General features: G+C 35.3%; 1 protein-coding gene across 1 annotated transcript in view; it reads left to right on the top strand.

The window, feature by feature from the left end:
• The window catches only part of mkxa (mohawk homeobox a), a 47,496-nt gene that overhangs the window by 13,997 nt on the left and 11,335 nt on the right, over positions 1-22,164 (top strand). The window contains 1 exon segment of the mRNA NM_001098733.2: positions 3,919-4,248. Within this exon segment, the coding sequence (NP_001092203.2) occupies positions 3,919-4,248 (330 nt within the window).

Below are 22,164 nucleotides of genomic sequence, written 5' to 3'. Positions count from 1 at the left end.
GTGAACTCCGGCATGTTTACATTTGTTTTCTGCATTATGGTCTGGTTGTCAAGGTAGTGTACAATAAGGCTGCGCTAAAACAATCTTTAAAAAATATTGACTTTGAGGATGTGGAGCGAGTGATGTGCCTCGGTATGCTAAAAAAAAGATTGTAATTTGGCACATGGATCTTCTCAGTGAAGGAAATCAAAACAGGCACTACAGGAATAATTAAAATAAAAAAGTGAATTCAAAGGAACTTGGATGTTTAAGGCAAGAAAACTTTTTTTGTATTAATATAGTTTACTAAAAGGTTATTTTTAAATAACAATCAACTACACAATGGAGTTCAATACCAAATGCACAATCTAAGCTTTGCATTTGCGATGTTTTGTGCATTGTCCTCTATCCCTCGAGAGACAGTATTTACATTTTAAAAAATCTGATTTATTTGCAAAGTTTTATTGAAACATTTAATTTTAGTTTGCTTTTTTTAGTAGTTCAACAATAAAACAAACAAACAAACAAAAAAGGTTATGGTCAATTCAAAATGATGATGTCTGTTAAAGGACTTCTCCCCAACCTTCCCCATCATTCTCCTTTCCTTCTCAGATTGGATGGTGGGCCAAATCAAAGGTTACCCTTGACCAACTTTGGCATAGTTTTGGCATTTCTGGTCTAGAGAGAGCTTTCACTAAATTTGAATAACTCAGATACTATGAACAGACGTAATAAAAAAAATAATTAAAAACTGAAGACGGCTACACTGTGGTCATAAAGGGATGGACATGGTCAGCAACAATACCTAGGTAGGCCGTAGAGTTGACACAATGCTCAATTGGTGCTAATGGCCCTAAAGTGTGCCAAGAAAATATCCCTCACACCATTACACCACCATCACCAGCCTAAACAATTGATACAAGGCAGGATGGATCCATGCTTTAATGTTGTTGATGCCAAATTTTGACCCTTCCATCCGATTGTCACAGCAGAAATTGAGACTCGTCAGACCAGGCAACGTTTTTCCAATCTCCTATTGTCCAATTTTGGTGAGCCTATGCCAATTGTAGCATCATTTTCCTGTTCTTAGCTGACAGGAGTGCCACCCGGCGTGGTCTTTGGCTGCTGCCTATCCTCCTCAATGTTTGATGTTTTGTGCGCTCAAAGATGCTCTTCTGCATACCTTGGTTGTAACAAGGGGTTGTTTGAGTTGCTGTTGCCTTTCTATGAGTTCAAAGCAGTCTTGCCATTTTCCTCTGACCTCTGGCATCAACAAGGCATTTGTGCCCACAGAACTGTCTGGGATATTTTCTCTTTTTCTGACCATTCTCTGTAAACCCTAAAGATGGTTGTGCATGAAAATCCCAGTACATCAGCAGTTTCTGAAATACTCAGACCAGCCCGCCTGGCTCCAACAACCATGCCACGTTAAAGTCACTTAAATCACCTTTCTTTCCCATTCTGATGCTTGGTATGAACTGCAGCAGATCGTCTTGACTATGTCTTCATGCGTAAATGCATTGAGTTTTTTAAAATTTGCAGTAACAGTTGGACAGGCATACCTAATAAAGTGGCCAGTGAGTATAGATTTGATTAAAAGTGTAAGGTTTGATGTAAGTACTGCTAAATTAGAGATTTATGGCTTAGTTCAAGAGAAAATAAAGTCAATGTGAGAAAACGCCTATAAAAATATGCATTATAATTGAAATATGCAGACACGGATTGATAAAATGTGATAAAAGAAACGATTTAAACTGTATTTTGGAAGATTTCTTGACAGTAGAATGAAGAAAAAAAGGCAAAGTCAAAAAACTCAAAGTCTGACAGGTGTGTGAAAGATGTTTCTGCTGTCATCCATGATTAGTCTTTACTAAAAACAGAATTATAAAGGTGTTATGTAAAGCATGATGAGAAGTTAAATATCTATATTAATAATATCAGTATTAATTAAATTGCAATTGATAAATGGTTTAATGTTATTCTGCTAAAACATTAGCTTTTATTGGTGACACTAGTGATTATATCAATATTTTGGACTGTCTCACTACTGTCCTGCATCTTGCAGTCAGCTTTAATGTCCCTGTCATCTAGAATGAATTCTTCACCTATATATCTTCCAGAAATAAAACATGTCAGTGTCTGTTATTTATGCTCTCTAATGAATCACTGATGGGTCTACAGGTGGCCGAGCAAATAATATGAGATGAATGATAGGGTGTTTTTTACAGAACGATCAACGGATCGGAAAGATCTACTGAATACAGTCTCAGACATTGGAATGTCAGATTCTCTTTTGAGAAGAGAAAGCTAATACTTTTATTAGTTTTCTAACCAAAAAGCAGAATGAAGTCAGACAATTTATTGCAGATCTACCAGTGTTATTTATCTGTTGGCTTGTCTTAGTGGTTTTCAGTATATTGGCAAAACTAACAAACAGTTCCATATCAGAATGAATGGATATCACACTAGCTGCATTTACACTTCAGTCTAGATAAAAGTTTGGGTCAGTTATTATGAAAAAAGTACCTTATACAGTATATTGGAAACACAAACAATCAGTAATATTGTAGAACATTATTTTAATGTGAAATAATTTTGTATTCTGTCATGCCATTTTGTCATTTTATCGTTAGTAGTCCAGTGTTATATGATCCTTCATAAATGATTCTAATATGATGATTTGGTGCTCAATAAATATTTCTTAATATAAAAGGATATAAAACAAGGATATTTAAAAAAAAAATTATTTGAAACAAATGACATAATAATCTTTTGTTACTTTCCAATTACCTTTTTACTGTTAGGGAAAAAAGACTGATACTGTAATCATTGTGCTTGTGTGCTTTTTAGCCCTGACTCTATTTATTTCATTATTTTATTTATTTCCTTATTTATTTATTTTTATAAAAAAAAATTATTTAATTTATTAAATTTAATTTTATTTTATGTTTTAAAATATTTATTAGGACAGACTGTATTTTGCATGTAAATTTGGATTTGTAAATCTAAACAAAAATCAAATCTTACCTATATTTTTTAATTTCATTTTTATTTCATTTTATTAATTGAATTGAATTGAATTGAAATTAATTTAATTTAATTTAATTTAATTTAATTTAATTTAATTTAATTTAATTTAATTTAATTTAATTTAATTTAATTTATTTTAATTTAATTTAATTTAATTTTATTTTATTTTATTGCAATGGCTCTATTTATTTCAATATGTATTTACATGCAGACATTATTTTGATTGTAAATTTGGATTTGTAAATCTAAACAAACATCAAATCTTACCTATCTTTATTTATATATTTATTTATTTTTTATCTTATTTTAATGCATTTATTCATTCATTTTCCTTCAGCTTAGTCTCCATATTAAACTGGGGTCACCTGTTTTGGTCGCCTATGTTTTACACAGCAGACGCCCTTCCAGCTGCAACCCAGTACTGGGAAACATCCATATACACTCATTCACATACATTCACTATGGCCAGTTCGGTTTATTTAATTCAATTATACCTCATATCTTTGGACTGTGGGGGAAACCGGAGCACCCAGAGGAAACCCACGCCAACATGGGGAGAACATGCTAACTCTACACAAATATGCCAACTGACCCAGCCGGGACTTGAACCAATGACCTTCTTGCCGTGAGGCAATAGTGCTAACCACTGCACCAACAATGCAATGGAATGTTGTTTTTTGTTTTGATAGTTTCCTAAATGAGGCAGTGATCAATCTCTCAGGCCCAAATTTGATCTGACAAGCTCACGTCCTGTTAGAACTGGTTTTTAACAGTTTTGATTGTGCTGGAAGGGTCATGCATAACACACTAGTAATCATGAAAATATAACCAGTAGTTTTATTGCTTTTGCAAAGATTTTCTCAAGTTTGTACTTACAAATTTGTTCCATGTATCCTGCTTGACATCCAGATGCTGACCCAGCAACACGAGCTCAGGTCGGGGAGTTCAGTAAACCCATGTACCAGAGCGTCATCAAGAAGGAAGGTGGCGGCATGGGGGCGGGTCTTCGAGCAGCTTCAGACGCCTCATTGGCTGACGACTATGTGTCACCGCCTAAATACAAGAGCAGCCTGTTGCATCGTTACCTCAATGACTCGCTCCGTCATGTAATGGGGGCCAATGGCGTAATGGACGCACGGAAGAGGAACCACTCGGGCTCGTTCAGCTCAAATGAGTATGATGAAGACCTGCTGTCACCATCCTCTTCAGAAGCAGAAGCCAACTTTATCTACAGGACTGGTGAGCTGCTGCCCATCTTACATTCTTTCCTTCTCTGTGTAAGGAAGAATGGCATCTTGAAGCCGTTTCTTCAGCCCATTATCAGCTGTGTTTTGGTCCATGTATGATTTTGGCTGCAAGGAGAGTCACTGAAGGGTCATACGCTCTCTCTATTCTCTCTCTCACACACATTAATCATTTCATTTAAACCTGACATTTGTAAATATTATGAAATATGTTTTTAATAGTATGAAAATACCAGTACGTTAAAAATATTGCAGTTCAATAGTTCACAAAATTTGCGCTTTTATATTAAGCTTTGTACTTTTGATAAAACGTTTTAAGGTTGCGAGAGATCAGATTTGGACTTGCAATGAAACAGAACGCCTTGTACAGTAAACACTGTAGTTATTTCTGGTTTAGTCTTCAGCTCATTAACTATCAGCATTTCTTTAGTCAGCGTGACAGTTATTCTCACTCTTCCATCTTCATTCTCTTCTTATCTTCACATTTTTTTTCAGTATTTCACACAGTTTTGAGTTCGTGTCCAACACCAACTACTGAGGTCTTTAATCAAAAGTGAATTTGTGAAGAAAAGAGAAGCAAGTTTGGAAGCTTCGGTAATCAGTATGTGTTGAAACATATGGTCTAGGTATGTGTACTGTTTCTGAAGAGAGTTAAACTATGGCCTGATGAACTTCCTCCTGAAGTGTCACTCACTGTTGATCTCAAACACAGCTACTTGTACTTCATGGTGTGCTGATATGTATCTAAAGTACATCAATATAGAGAGTGGTTCTCAACCAGGAGATTGCGGCCCACTTTCGGCCTGTGCGATATATTAAAATAAGGGCTTGACAATCTGAATTTTCTGAATTTGTAAATGAATAATTTCCGGAACAAGGAAATAAATGTTACCATGACCGACTTCCACCAACCAATTTCAGTTTTCCCGGAACATGACATCATTAAACAGTGATAGTGCAACACATTGCAACACAGCATCACATTTCATTACAAATGTAGCTACAAGCATAAATCGTATGAACGATCATTATTCAGTTCACTTCACTATTATATGTCAAGTGAACAAATAATAATGAAATGACTCACTCTGTCTAATCTTTAAGAAGAGCCCACAGTTACTGTACCTCTTCTGTCAAGTTTTCTGGCTGACTTGAGATCGCTTTGCTTCTGTCTCCTGCTGTCCTGATCCATTCGAGCTGTCATCTTCTCAAGATCAGGCTCACTATTGAATTTACTTGAGGTATAAAAAAATGAAAATATGCTTGACTGCATCCTATTATTTAGGTTGGCCACTATGCCATTATTTATTTTCACTGCTCCCTGCTAACCAAACAATCCCCAACCAATGAGAGTGATTGTAAGCATAAGAAATCTGATTGGATGAAAACGTTGTTGGTGGCCAATAGTTAAACGTGACTTTTTCTTTTTGCTTTTGCGCATGGTGACTACCATCATGTGTGTGTCACTCATTCTCTCTCTCAAATACACACACGCGTAGGTGTTCATCACGCACAAATTAATGCCGGATACATTAAAATAAATACTAGAATGTAAAACATGAATATCTGACATTTTCTGGAACAGGGCGTTGCATTACCAGCTCAAATTAACACAAATTCAATCAAATTGGAATCAAAAACACGGTTAACCCAGGAAATCTCTATAGCATTGCAATAAAATATGAGTATTTAACTGCTTTCATTGATTCAGCGTGACTAACAAACACACAATTTTGGAATCATCTCACAACCACGCATATAAGAAATAGAACACATCTGTAGGATGGATGAAGCAAACCAGTGTTACAGTGACTTACAGCAGTCTTACATTTGGCTCTATCATTACTTGCGTGCAAACAAACTATATACAGCATGTACACTCTTGGCATGCTAATCGGTATATTCCACTGTATTTCTGTATGAATATTTTTGAATAACAGTTTTAATAACTAATTTATTTTGTTTCTGCCATCTTGACAGTACATCCTTTTTTACTAGTTTTTGCAAGGTACTAGTACTCAGCTTAAAGTGCAGTTAAAAGGTTTAACTAGGTTAATGAAGTCAAGTTAGGTTAATCAGGCAAGCCATTTGACAACAGTGTTTTGGGGGGTTATAACTATTGACCTTAAAAAACTATTTTCAAAACTAATTTGAAAAAGAAGAAGATTTTACTGCAGGCAAATTAAATAAGATATGACTTTCTTCAGAAGAAATAATTATTCTAGAAAATACTGTGAAAAATTCCTTGCTCTGTTAATCATTATTTATTAGAGAGCTAATAATTTTGCCTTCAACTGTTTATTTGTAGGGGGTTCATTCCGCTGTGGCAACCCTGGATTAATAAAGGGAATAAGCCGAAAAGAAAACGAATGAATGAATGAATGAATATTTTGTAATTGTCCAAAAGAAAGTTCGATAACATTGAAAGTTTTAAGGTGAATGTTGGCCATAGAAGCATGTTTGGAGAGGTTTGTGAGGACAGACACAATTACAGTTATATTACAGTTTCTGCAAAAAAATAAGTGTTTTCAATACTTATGAGAACAAATGTAACAGTATTTGAAAATTAGATCTACTGTAGAGATAATAAGAAAGAAAAAAATGGCATTTTTCTATTAATTTCCTCTTTGCATCTGCTTGATAATGGCTTCATCTGGTTTCTAGAGATTTTCTCATTTAACGAAAAAGGCTCTGCCAGAGTTGAATCCGCTCGAACTCGTCTGTTTTGAGGTCAGCATTGGTTTGGAGTCTCTCAGCAGGGAGCGTCTACAGTCTTCACAGTTGGCTTTGTTTGCTTCCATGTGCTGTTTAAGTCCTCCAGGTGTTTGTGATGTTATCACAAATCTTTTAGACGTTCCAAAATGACAAATATGTTTCAGAAGAGTTCTGGCAATTATTTAAGCCCTGTTCATCATCATCTGGAAGAATGTCAGCCCCTATTGATCATCCATAGGAATTTATGTGAGATACTGTGTCGGCGACTAATGCCTTCAAGCGCATGTCTTCACTTTCTTTTCTTCATGAACGCGCCACAGATTTCTCCAGGTCAGAACACTGAGTCTTTGTCCTGACAGGATTCATAACTGATAACATTGCTTGCTCCTCATTTCTTCGCTTACATACTGCTGTTCACATCAAGCCGCAGGGATCTCACCGTGCAGGCTTTGTTTTACTTTGTTTCTCATTTCATTTGGACATTTCTTACTGACAAACATGGTTTGCATTATCTCAGGGCTGAGGGACAGAATGCTGGGATTTTCTTCAAACCCAAGGCATTTGGGTATTTAGATGTTGCAAACCACCTTCTGGACCGGTGTTTAAAGACTGTTTGTGTAAACACCTGCTGATATAGACATTTTAAGAGTTTTAAAGAGATTTGTTGCTTAATTAAGCTTGAATTAGTTCTTTCAGAATTTAGTTAAGCTCCTATGATGTGTTCACACTTGGCAGGCTTTGTTTAAACTTGGTCAAGTTTGTTTGAATAAGTGTGATTTCTGTCATTTAAACCTTGGCGCACACAAACTAGCATACTGATGCCACTAAAAGATGGGTTTCAATCCATTTCCAAACAAAGCATAGTGCGGTTCAGCTAAAACAATGCAGCATGAACCAACGAGATCTAAAAAAACAAACAAAACTGAATATGATGTCACAAGATGCAACCGTTTAAAATCTTAACATAGACAGACAATGAATAGCAACCAAGGCTCATTGTTAAAACGAACCAATATATACACTTCTGGAGAGAGCCATAGATGTCCCATGAGGTACGTTTTTTGCAGTTTTTGTTATCGTGAATCTACTGAAGCTTGCGGTGTATGCTTTTGAGATCTCTAATTTTTCTTGCTAGTGGCATTACCGCTTGCTGTTCTCATATAAATCCACTAGAGGTTGCTGTCAACTGACTGACTGACAGATTGACCGACCTACCCTCCTTTCTCTTATTTCCACCCACTTCCCTAAACCCAACAGACAGTTTAAAAAAAGCAATCTTTTTAAAAAAGCAATTGTCAGATTTTTATTTTTATTATGTTTTTAACTGTTTACTGCTTTTGTCTTACACACCTTTTGGAACCATTCTTTGCCAGACTCAAACCCTGTCGTCGTGGTCAGCTCCTCTCTGCCTCTAAAGTCCACTGACATACATGGCGAGCTAACTGAACAAACTGGTAACAGCGGGAAAGCCGTCCACATGGAGGTAAGCGGTCAGCTCGTAACCGTGAAAAGGAACGACGTCATACCACCCCATAGTGTTCATTTTAAAGACAAAATGCAGCCATACGTACTTCTGGCTACATAATTTGCGATCTCCAGAAACATACATAGGGCTACGTCTTCAGAATGAGCCTATGTTGATGAATAGCATAGTTTGACATTATGCAAAATTATAGAGCTACATAGTTCAGTTACATAAGTAAAATGTGACTCATGTTAGCCGTTCTTTAAGACAATAAATGCATTGTACATTCTCTTTATTCTTTAAAACATTGAAGTTCTTTTACTTTTGCAAACCACTACACACTGCATGAAAGGTAATATTTCAAAAATCATAATACAGGCGCTTTAATGAATATTGAATAATGAATTTGAGTGTCTTTTCTTTGTCTGGTACTGTACAAGTGTCGGTTTATCATTTCACACAAGTATACAACCAGACCCAAATGTTTAGAAGCACAGGATCCCACACAGCAGCATCTGCGTAAGAGCGAATAAGGGATCAATCAGAACAAAATGCAGCAATAAACTCTGAATTAAATTGATATTGAATTTGTCATTCAATCTAGTTGCTGGAGTTTGCATCATGTCCTCCTGGGATTTCTCAGCTATTCTTTTTCCTTCCATTTTCTTTTCTTCTGCATTCCTGGATATTTTTATACAAACATTCCCTGGGTTTCAAACTAATAGGGCGTGAGGTTGAAATTTTAGATCTATAGTCGGTTTTCTTTCTCTTTTTTTAATAGCTGTCTAGCTGTCTGTGTCTCTCTGCGCTCGGTTAACCAAGATGCTAAGTTTTAGCTCAGATGTACAGTATTCAAACCAATGTATCATATCTTGCTATAGCTTAATGAAACGAATTGAATCTAAAAAAGCTTTTCTATCACTCCTCACATAAAGTTTTACAGATCAGACGTGGCAAAGGAGCCACCGGGCCAGCAAAGCCTCAAGCACTCGGATGGAAAACTTAAGAGGCCATTGTATAAGAAAAATACGAAATAAAACGCAACGGGAACCCTGATGGGAGTTTCATTGAAAACAAGAAGTGAGAGAATTCCAGGGCACATGCCAGGGATTTTATGTCAAATACACTTTAATGGGATATTTAATGGCAGGAATCTCGCTCAGTGTTTTCCCTCTATGTGTGGTACTGGGTCTAGATGATATAGATCAGCATGCTGTGCTATTAGGGAAGACGAGAGCTTGCAGTAAAGTGAGCGTGCTCTCAGAAATTTGTCTTAGATGTGTTTTTACATGTTGCATCAGGTTTTGGATATGCAGGAACTCATAAGCCTAATAGAAGGTGCATCATTTGAGACATAAACTGGCTGCTGGTGTGTTATTTGTCATATTGATTATAGAAAGGCCCCTGTTTTCTGTACTGTACCTGTATGTCATTTGGGGACTGTAAAAACAAAAAAATCAACTGATGTAATCTGTATGGGAAAATGCTATTTTTGATACTGCTGCCATTTAAAAAACTGAGGTGAATACTTTTTCTCACTAAACAAGGATAAAATAGATAGTTTTTAAAAATCATGTTAAGTAATTGCTGTTCTTTAAATCTTACTATTTAGAATTTTATAAAGTAGCACAGTTTCCACCAAAAAATTTAAAAAATTAAAAAGAAAAGAAAAAAAAGCAGAGAAATAGAGCTTAAAAATAGAGAGGAATTAATCACATTTTTAAAATATAATAAATTTAGGTGGGTTTGACTTGTTGCAGCGATGCACAGACCGATCGAAATCTTCCATCTTAAAGTGATGCAAATTAGAAATCTGTAAAATAAAAAGTCTTTCATGATCATTGAATAATAGGAATGCAAACCTGTTACCTTTAATTTAATATCACAAATGTCACTGAGGACTGCTCAATATCCCTAAAAACACTGAAAACAAAAGTTTGATGAATAAATTAGATGTAATTGCATAAAAATGTATAACTGAGGCATATTACCGAACATAACCATAAAACTTGACTACCTCGATCATCATCCAGTGCACTACTTCATAAAATATTATTTTCAAATATATTAGTAATGTTTGTAGTACTTTTTAAGATTTGAGTTGTGTTTGAGGCATTTAGTAGCAATTTAACTAAATATACAGTAGCAGAACTGGATACAATATTAAAAATATTATTACAACTTTGCTTTGGATGGCTTCTTTCTGTACACACATGCATTTTTTTTAAATATAAAGTTAGTTTTTCCATCATTAAGAATAATCTTCCATTGCCCAGAAATATTCAGTTGGAGTCAGAATTATTAGCCCTCTTTGATTTTTTTTTCTTTTTTAAATATTTCCCAAATGATGTCCTGCCTAGTTAACCTAGTACAGGCTTTAAATGTCACTTTAAACTGTATAGAAGTGTCTTGAAAATATCTAGTAAAATATTATGTGCTGTCATCATAGCAAAGATAATTCATGGCTAATAATTCTGACTTCAACTGTATATTAAAAAAAAGAAAATCTTTATATAATTGAAATCTCTAATAAGAGTTTAAATAATTCTACCAAGGAAAAAGAAAAATGGTTATGATTCTCTTTTTCCAATCAGTCTTTACGCTGTGCTATAGAGCGTCAGCCATTCGCTGTGGGACATATTCCTTCACAGAACCAAAAGTGTCACCTGTGTTTTATGACATGAAAAAAGCCCTTCTTTTTCAAGGTCAGTGGACATTAAACAGAGGCAGGAGGCAGAAATATGTTAAATGAAAACAGAGAGGCTTGACAAGGCCATCGGGGCTCATAGGTGCCAGTCTATTTTAACAGTCCTGCAGACTCACTGGACTGAAGCCACCAGAAGAAAATACTTTAAAAGCCATTGTCCAAGAAAAGTACAATCTCTCCAACAGAGCAGATTTCAGTCCAGCACCGCAATCAGATGCAGGTGGGCAATTTATCCAAGCCTAAACACAACAAAACACAAGCCTGTAAATTATGACATTATTAATGTGCAAGGCCTGCTGTTCATCTGATGATTGACAGCCCTGCATGTGTGTTTGTGTGCAGCTGGAAACGCAGAGCACACTTTAACTTGCACAGTTGTACTACACGTGCAGCCACATACAGTGCAATATATAAAAGCAGTGTGTCTGATGCTATTAAAAAGCTTGACAGCCTCTCTTTCTCTTTGGCGAACATGTCTCAGTGTTGTCTGACAGTGACATACAGTGCTGAGGAGGCATGTGTAATTTAGAGAAACAGTCTGGCAGGGAATGGCATTTAAAGAGTACATGCTGAACTGGCTGATTTACTGCTCAGGGACCACAGAGCAGCAGGACAATGACCGATCCGGCTCTGTCTGCACAAAACACTCACTGAAACATCTCCATCTTCATACTGATAATGGAATATTTTCGATATATTGGATATATTGGATAATGGTGATACTTTGTATTCATTATTTGCATGGTTTATTGGTAGTTAATTTAAAAAAACACATATTCACATTTGTTTGTCACAGAACCTACACATGACATATAATATGAGCAACTAATAAGTAACAGAAACTCTGAATTATTGGGAAAATAATGCACACCTGAGGTGATGATTTGATATTTTCTAATCATTCAATGGACTCAGTTACTCTTATATGCTTAACTTACCACACAATAAGACATTTTTCAAATGTTGTATTTACTAGACATTTGTCACTTTTCTGTCCTCAAACAGCTGCTGTTTGAATGACTTAATTCTTATGCATCTTATTTAAAGCCTTCTGTTTTGTTGAGACCGTGCAGTAACTGAAATTATTTGTTGTATTGATATGGAGTTGTAATGTGGTCAAGAGCTGTATGGAACTACATTCAGAATCTTACAGTTCCTCGCTGGTAGAACAATCTTTCAAATCCCATACAGACTGCTGATTCTCTGGCAACATTTAGACGGCAACTGAAAACTCATTTCTTCCATAAGTATTAGACTACATTTAAAAAAAGAAAACTACCCTAGCTTTTATTTTTGTAACAATATTAGAACTTTTGTATTAGTAGCACTTGTTTTAAATACCGTTGAGTCACATCATTTCTCACTGTGAGGGGCAGTTATGGCCTAATGGATAGTAAATTGGAATTGTAATCCAAAAGTTACAGGTTCAATTCCTGGTCATTGCAGGAACTGAAGATCAGGGGAGTGAACAAATCACACTCTCACCCACCTTCCATACGAGGTGCTCTTGATCAAGGCACCTAATCCCAAATTGCTCCCCGGGTGCTGTAAGCAATAGCAGCCCACTGCTCCGGATGTATGCTCACAGTGTGTGTTTATGCAGGCCTGGTAAAAGAGGTGGTTATTTTCTCTCAAAATGTGGATGTTTTTGCAGTTATTTGCCTCATTTTATAGTTATTTAAGAAATTTAAATACTTAGTGAATTTAAGCACTATTTTTACCTGGATTAGCTTGACGGATGGTCATCATAACCACAATTTTTAATGTACAAAAAATATGTTCTGAAGATCAAAAATTTTCTAAAATGTAGAATAAAGAAAATTGAAAAAATAAAATAAATACAAATTTATCACATCATATATCATAAAAAAAAAAGGAATCTGTTAAAGTTTAAATAAAAACTGTAGCCTATTGTCATTTATTTGATCAATAACAAACTGGCCAGCACATTCAACTTTCCTCAGTCAGAGTTTGGTTATTTGAATAAAAAATTATTAAAACAAAATAATAATAATAATAATAATAATAATAATAATAATAATAATAATAATAATAATAATATCGAGTGTAATAATATGAATTGAATATGAGTGGAATAAAATGTCGAGTGTAACAATTTTTCTTGCCTCTCTTGTAAACAATTTAATTTGAAAATTCATGGATAAGAACAATGGCCAAATAGTATTAGTATTAGTAATAGTAATAGTACCATAATATGTGTGCTTTTGGTGCTTCACATCTTTTTATTGGTCATTTTCTGCTTCAAAAATAAGGTCCAAGATTTGGAACAAATGTTACTTGTAAAATATTTTCTCTATTTTAAAAAAATACAGTAGTGAAAGGTGACTTCTCTTACATCAGATTGTTTGTTTCAACGTCTTTCGCATGAGACGTTAAACCGAGGTCCCGACTGTGTGGTCATTAAAAATCCCAGGATGTCCTTCGAAATAGAGTAGGTGTTTAACCCCGGCATCCTGGCCAAATCTGCCCTCTGTCCATCATGGCTTCCTAACCCTCCCCATGTCATGATTGGCATATCATCACTTTGACTCCTCTACACCAATCAGCAGGTGTGTGGTGTGCGGTCTGGCGCAAAATGGCTGCCGTCGCATCATCCAGGTGGATGCTACACACTGGTGGTGGATTAGGAAATTCCCCCCCCCATTGTGTAAAGCGCTTTGAGTGCCCAAAAAAGCGGTATATAAATGTAAGGAATTATTATTATTATTTTCTTGCACAGCAGGTTGTTGGACTAATGAAAACTATTTGTTAGCATTGGGCAAAACTGATTAGCTGAAGTCACGCCAAAGCGACAGCCAGCAGAGGATTATGATTGGCCTTAAGGCCTTTTTATTCTCACTATTTTCACTATTTATAATAACACAGCTGTCAAAATAGGACAAGTGAGCTCATGTATAGGGCAAATTTTGGACCTTTGTCAATGAGGGGTGGGTCTTTCCCCTGGTTAAGGGCATGGTTATGTGTGTGTGCTCTCACTCCTCACTCATAATGTGTATGCACTTGGATGGGTTAAAAGCAGGGGATTAATTTCTATTTTGGGTAAAAACCACCTGCAAAATCACTAAATGTACTTTATAATATGATATAATATAGCAATAGTTTACCCAAAAATGTTACAGTTTGCCAACATTCTTCAAAATATCTTTTTCTGTTCAACAAAACTGGTGAACTGTCCATTTAACTTCTTATTTACTAAACTGCCGTATCATTATGACATCTGCACAAATACAGCATTATTAATGTGTGATATGAACTTGTTGCTTAATCCTATTCTTATGTGAAATTTCTTAAGACTTATAATACCCTTTAAATTTTAGACATATATAGGAGCATATAAATGTGTTCTTTGTTTGTTTGCCTGCATCGTCAAACTGTATAAAACTAATTATAACAACAAATGACAAATGAAATGGACAGCCCTAAATATTACAGAATATAATACAAGGCTTTAGCATCCCCAAAACCTTATACAAGATTTCTGTTGAAAAGAGTCACATACAGATTCAATCAGAAGTTTTAGACACTCGTGATTCATGCACTATCCTCAGGTCTGAGAGAATTGTTCTGTCTTTTACTGCGTATGATAATTCATACTCAGTTCTGCAGTGACATTCATTGCAGGATGATTAGTTACAACATTTAAAATGCACCTGCAGGCTCTTTTTTCCCAGTCATATATTTAGTCATTGAGGATTTCTCGAAAATACTGTTCAAAATATTCATCCCATTTTTATGAACCCAAACTTTGGTATGTATTCTTATGAGCCAAGTGTTTCATCACAGCTAGTTATAATATAGTATAATATAAGATAATATATAAGCAATATCACATGAGTAGCAGTGCAATATGGTTGTATATCGGCACTCATGGGAGGCGTGCGATGGCACAAGGCCACAAGCTGAGTGCCTTAGTGCCACCACCAGTAACAAAATAGTCACATTCCATTGCTACGAGTGTGATATTGCGTTTATACAACTGTTTGACAGCATAATCGTGTGTATAAAAAAAGAAAATCAGTCTCAAAAACACTTTTGTAGGAGAAACTACTTTCTTCTGCCACTCATTCACATCTGCAGCTGACGTCAGAACAGCAAAAACCGTTGCTACTTTACAAGCGTCACTTCAGAGTTAGCGTTTGAATGATTCTCTAGCCTAATGTCTAAAGGGATGACAAAGCAGGTGATTTTTGCTGACATTATAAGATGATAAGGCTGAACACAATGAAATGCCATCAGTCTACAGAGATTTCCCAGTATTTCTCTGTTGCAATTGAAATTTCACAATAATTAACCCTACAATTAAACAACTACATTCCTGACCTGAAAGCCTTAAAAGTACATCATGTTATCCAACAGCAGCAATTTTTGTCAAACTTTGGAGTTTCCTCTGCTTGCCCCTGTATGTGGGTGGAGTAATACATTAGGGTGAAGGGTTAAGAGACTGGACAAGTGCTGTTGTTTGCAGAATATTGCACGGCTATTTATTAATTAATAGAACATAGCTATCTCAAAACTATAAAATGTCAGCTACAAATCCCTCAAAGAAAGCAAAGTAAACTGAACAATATCAGATTTTAAAAACAGTATATTGTTTTCATGACTTCAAACTATTATTTATTACATATATATTAAATAATAACAATCCTACAAATAACAATACATTAAATATTAAATATTTATTTATTTATTTTTAGTATTCTCAGCAAGTTTACAGTAGGACTTTTGATAAGCAATTGAGCATCCTTTTTGCAGCACAGAGTAATGTCTTTTATCCAGACACTGTTAAATAAGCTCTCATCCATCTTTTATAATTTCGTTTTTGTAGCTATTTGTAACTTAAATTATTGCTCAAAAACGTATTCCAGAAACTGAATTCTTAGTCTCTCAGCAGCGCTCGGTGTATAAACTGTGCTGAAGCTCAAGAGCAATGTATCGTGATGAATTGCAAATAGTCCGAGGCCCACTTGAAAACTGAGTGTGTGTGGATTGTGTGGAGGAGAGGTGTAAACAGACACACACTGCTCTGGCAGCTCACACACGAGAATAGATAGCAGACACGAGGAAAGGAGCAATGAATGAATGGCAGGGTTTGAGGGGTGTGGAGAACCTAATGGCTTTAAACCGACAGAGTTTGACCATAAGAAAGAGTACAGCACGGCCTGTATGTGTTTTTTTTTTTGTCTAACTTGGAAAGAACAGTTCTGACTGAAGGGGAAAACAAAACAAGGCAATTTCACAAGGATAGATTAACAGATGAAAATAGAAATTGGAGAATCAAAGAGCGTAGGATAAAGAGAGAGAGAATGTGTGTGTGTATGTGTGTGTGTGTGTGTGTGTGTGATCAGACTTTAAAGGAACATCGTAGTTCATTTCATTATGTATTTTTGGATCGAGTCCGCAATCATTATTTAGCTCAGAAAATACTTTCAAACATTGTTATATTACTATGTTTTTTTTTCTCTGAGGTTGCGGTCGAAAGTAATTCTTTATTCATCTCTGGACAGAATTAGTTTGCAAAGAAACATGCAATATGAGATCAAAACAACAGTCTCCATCATTTGCAATGATTCCGAAGTTGCTTGCTTTCAATGTTTTTCTTTTTCATTTTGTTTTATTGGAGCTGAAAAAGGTTTTAGATTCTAGATGGAGCTTATCTCTGTTTGATAACACTTTAGGCAAATGTTTTCAGCATGAGCCTCTTTCTCTTTCTCTCCTCATGTACGTCAGGTTGCAGATACTGTCTAATACCTCAGTGGCGTGCTATGTCCTCTAGTGAACGTGTTTGAAGTCTGTTTGTGGGACTTTTATAGGTTCTGATAGTGTAAGAGATCAGAATCACTTTTCTAGCCATTAGCAAATAGCAGATCCACACGTCCAGAACAGTGAGCCAGATGCCCTCTGTATTATTAGACTGATGTAATGAAGAAATAAAACACATATAGTTGTTAGAATTATCAGCCCCCATTAAATTTTTTTTCTTTTTTAAATATTTCCCAAATGTTGTTTAACAGAGCAAGGAAATTTTCACAGTCTGTCTGAAAATATTTTTTCTTCCAGAGAAAGTCTTGTTTGTTTTATTTCAAAGAGAATAAAAGCATTTAAAAAAAATTGAACACCATTTTAAGGACAATATTATTAGCCCCTTTAAGCTATATGTATTTTTTCGATAATCTACAGAACAAACCATCATTATACAATAACTTGCCTAATTAACCTTCCTTGCCTGATTAGTCTAATTAACCTAGTTAAGTCTTTAAATGTCACTTTAAGCTGCATAGAAGTGTCTTGAAAAATATCTAGTCAAATATTATTTACTGTCATCATGGCAAAGATAAAAGAAATCAGTTGTTAGAAATGAGTTATTAAAACTATTATGTTTAGAAATAGGCGAAGCAGTGGCGCAGTAGGTAGTGCTGTCGCCTCACAACAAGAAGGTCTGGGAGTGTGTTTATCAGTGTGTGAATCATGTTTACCAGTGATGGGTTGCAGCTGGAAGGGCATCCACTTTGCAAAACATATGCTGCATAAGTTGGCGGTTTATTCAGCTGTGGCAACCTCAGATTAATAAGGGGCTAAGCCGAAAAGAAAAATGAATGAATAAATTTTATTTAGTGTACAATCAAATATAATTTTATTATAATAATTGAATGTTATGTAATTATAATATTATAAAATAAAATTTTCATCATAGAGCAGTCCAGCAGTCAGATTTATAAAAAATATATATATTTATTATTTTTAGTTGTAAATTAATTTTAAGAAAACTAATCATTTAAAATGTAGAGATTTAAAATGCCATAAAGAAGATTGAGTGATATAAAAAAACACAGCAATATAAATAAAAATTTATTAAAAGTAGAAAGGGTACATTTCAGGACTTAGCGCCCATAGCTGGAACTGCTTAGGGCACCAAAATCACTAAATCCGCCCCTGGTATGCGTTGTGAGAATTTTCAGCATGTGTGCTGTCAAAGAGATGAAGATAATTTATTAATTTGACTAATTTGACAGCATGTTAAGCTCTCTCGGGCACTGTATATATGACACAAAAGAAGGTTCTGGAAAGTGTTGGTCACCAACTGACTTTCATTGTATGAAAAATTCCTAGCACATTTCACATTCAAATACCTGGCATCGTTAATTGTCTTAAGAAAGTCATTTATTTTTAAACAGCATTTGTAAATGGATGACCTAAGTTTTTCAGTATATTTATGCCTAAATCAAAAGTATGAAGAAGTTTGAAAGTAAGAAGTAGTTGATGTTCAAGAGGGTCTGGTGAAAAACACACCTAAATGTATTGTATTATTCAACAGAAATCCAGACCTGACCATGTGTGCTAGACTAGATCTGGGGTATTTGCGTCCCTTTGGGTTGCATCTGTGGCTCAGGGTACAGACTGTTCTGCTATTTTGTGGTAGAGAATATGTTGTGGTGATTTGTGTTTACTCTGACTGGTAAATATAAAATGAGGGGACGATTTAACAGATTTCACACCCAGATGCTGAGGCTGCTGCTTTATTTTGGCAGCAGTCAGACTGTCATTGTGTGTCATCTGCTCCGCAGATCCACAGAAATACTAAAAATATTAAATAAAATTGCCCCATCATTTCTCTCACCCTGTTTACCCCATCAGTTTAGCCACTGTTGGGTTGTTCTTTCAGCTCACCAGTCAAATCCACAGCCCAGAACATGTCAGCACCTTCAACACAGTTTGATCCATCATAGATTAATGCGCTGTGATTCAAAGGCTCAGAGAAGAGGAAGTCCAACAGTGTCAATACTGCTGTGTTTTTCACCAGGGAGAGGTTTTAAATAATGTGCAAAGGATCACTATCATTCTTCATTGCTCTATTGGCCCTCATGTCTCATCCAACCACCCTGACCCAGAAACGGAGGATATCATGGATATTTATAGTGCGGCGATTACTGATAAACCTGAATGGAATGGAGAGAATGGAAGAATGGAGTCAGTAATTGGGCTGCTTTTAAAAGACGAGGCCATTACAGTGAATGAAACCTCAACCAAAAGTATGATCTGGGAAGGCAATGGGAAAACAAGAACCAAGACATTGACTTAAAAAAAAAAACTGTGAACGTCAAAAACGAGTTGAAGAGAGAAACAGAACAGAAATGATGATCACAGGAAACAGTGAGAAAAATGGAAGCAAACCAGAAGACAAACTCAGCCCGTTTGAGATGGATTTATCTCAAGAGTGACCTGAAGAGACAGAAACCCGAAAGAGAAACAGATGAGTGAGGGTAGAGCTGGCAAACCTGAGACGACACACATGCCAACCTCATCTTAACATCATTCACAGGCCTTCGGTGACATTATTAAAGAACAGCGTTCATTTTTCTCATGCATACGGTGGACGTAAAAACGAGACACCAAGACCTGATGATGTCTGTCTGCTTTGGACAGAACCCATTTTCCTCCTCTTTATTTGAAAGGCTGTGAAAGATGTGAGCTCTATTTTATAAACCAGTAAAAACAGGCAGAGATTATGGCCACGAGATTATTTGTTGAATTGTAACTGTCCCTCTTTCTTCTACATGCGGGGATGTTTCTCTGTGATTTTGAAGCAGTATGTGCCACATTCATTCACCACAGATTGACGCTGACATCTTTTCCATTCTCGTCTTCGCCTCAATAGCCAAAAAGCCATGACATGTTGCCCAGATTCCATTTGTCACTTCAGTTCATGCAGCTGATAGATGGACGATCAAAAGAAAGAATGAACGGTTGGATGGAGGTATATTTCCAGCCCTGGTCTGCTCTGACATGCCAACCATGATGACATTTTGTCTCCGTTAAGACTGATCATTGACAGTTGCACAGAAACAGACCTGTCTGAAGTATTTTAGCCACTCGTTTACAGGATGCGTCCAATATGCACCAAAATAATTACTTTTGTTTGCTGCTTGTTTAAACTACTTATTAATTATGAGTTGAACCAATACAATTCTTTATTTTTTGAAGGGGACAACTTAATTGCTTTTTGTTCAATTCACTTAAATTTGTAAAACGATTCAATTAACTTAATCCATTTATTTTTGTGACAACATAAAAGAATTCTGTGGAACCCAACATTTTTACAATCTACTGCTTATGTACAGTTGGAGTCAATGTTTTTATTTTTTGGCAAATGTTTGCTGTTCAGGGACAGAAAGATCAACGTGTTCTTTGTGTTACACAATGAGAAGTTTGCTCTCTTTGGGTAATCTCTAGCAGATACTCTTGATTATGGTACTGACCCCAGTTCAGGGTGAGAGGATTGGACTGATAATACTTTCAAATAATCGACTCAAATATCTACTGTTATTTCTACTTGAAGGAAAAGCAGCTTTTGATATCATTTCTTGGAGTGTTTCTGGTGAGTGTTGGTATATTTTCTCCATCAAGTATATGTGTCACTTTAAAGGAAAGATTAATCAAAGAGTATTTATCAATTACTCACCCTTATGTCATTTTAACAGTTTTACAATCTTTTCAAACAACTAAAGACACACAAACATGGATTATTTAGATGAAGAACACCACTATTCAATAGATTCCTATTTTTAGACACGCTTAAATACATGCAAGTTAAATTTTTTTTTTTTTTATCAATAAACCTATTTTAATCAATATAAATTAATTTAAACAATGCCCATTGAAATGTGATTTTGTTTCAAAATATGATCAATCTGATCATCTAAAATGTTGTTGTTATAAAGTATATATATATATATATATATATATATATATATATATATATATATATATATATATATATATATATATATATTTTGTCAATTATCAAAATGAGTTTGTATAATTACCTTTCATAACTGTCAAACATGATTGTGTTCTTAAACGTCACACCTCGATACGATCTCACGGCGATTCGTTATTTTTTGGTTTAGGAGCTAATTCGTATAAATCTGTAAGATCGCATTTGTACAATTTAGTATGATTTGCTTATCTCCCAATGACGGTTGGGTTTAGAGATGGGGTTTGGTGCCACGCCTCCTTTTTAAAATCGTACATTTTCAGACAACTGAACGAAATAGCCACTAAACTAATAAACAAAAGATAGTTATGTTTCCTCATGAGACCAGGCTGGGCTCCTGCCTCTAAATGCAAGATAACATGACAGTGTCATCATTTATTACTATTCTGGGGAATTTTAATAATAGAATATTTTAAAAAAAAAGAATATTTTAACGAAAACTAAATATCGCAATGTTTGATTTCTCCAATATTGTGCAGCTCTTTGCAAGTACTATTATAATCAGTGTTAAGGGGTAATGCGTTATATGTAACCTGCGGAATGTAATAATATTACTTTTCCAAAGTAACGAGTAAAGTACTTTACTTTTAAAGATAATTTATATTATTTGAGTTACTTTTAAAAAATTTAACATGAGTTACTTTTTACTTTGCTTAATTGGCTTTTACAAAATATATTGCAGAATAAAAATGACCTTAGTCAGGTTGAATGACAAAGCATGCTTTGACGAAACAGTCGGCTTGCACTTATCATCATCATCATCAGGTCTCTTTTTTCACAGCAGATGAGTCAGTGTACTGTTCTAGTAACTGAATAAATCAGGATTCTGGTTTATTTTGAGTCAAAGGGGGATTCTGGTATGTTAGTACTTACTGAAGGCGCAAACTGTTTCACAACAACTCAATTTATTTAACTGGTTTGACTGGTCCAATTAGAAGAAACAATTTATTCATGAATCGCCTGTCATCACTACAGACAGTCAGAAACAGAAACAATGGCAGGCCGGAGATTCACATTTTTGCCATGGATCCTTATTTTGAACTCAATGACAATTCACTTCTCTTCTTCGATGAGTGTAGATTATGTGTAAGTAAAACTCACCACCTCCAGCTAAACAACAAATGATTGACATCAGTTCACGTTCTCCAGGTAAAGCAGTTAATTAGACTAAACAAAAAAAAAGGTTATTGCTTTTATTGTTGAGGAGATGCAGCCACTGTCTAACGTTACT

Source organism: Danio rerio, chromosome 12 (assembly GCF_052040795.2).
Source record: "Danio rerio strain M-AB ecotype USA chromosome 12, GRCz13ab, whole genome shotgun sequence".
Lineage (NCBI taxonomy): Eukaryota > Metazoa > Chordata > Actinopteri > Cypriniformes > Danionidae > Danio > Danio rerio.
This window is presented reverse-complemented; position numbering and strand designations above follow the sequence as displayed.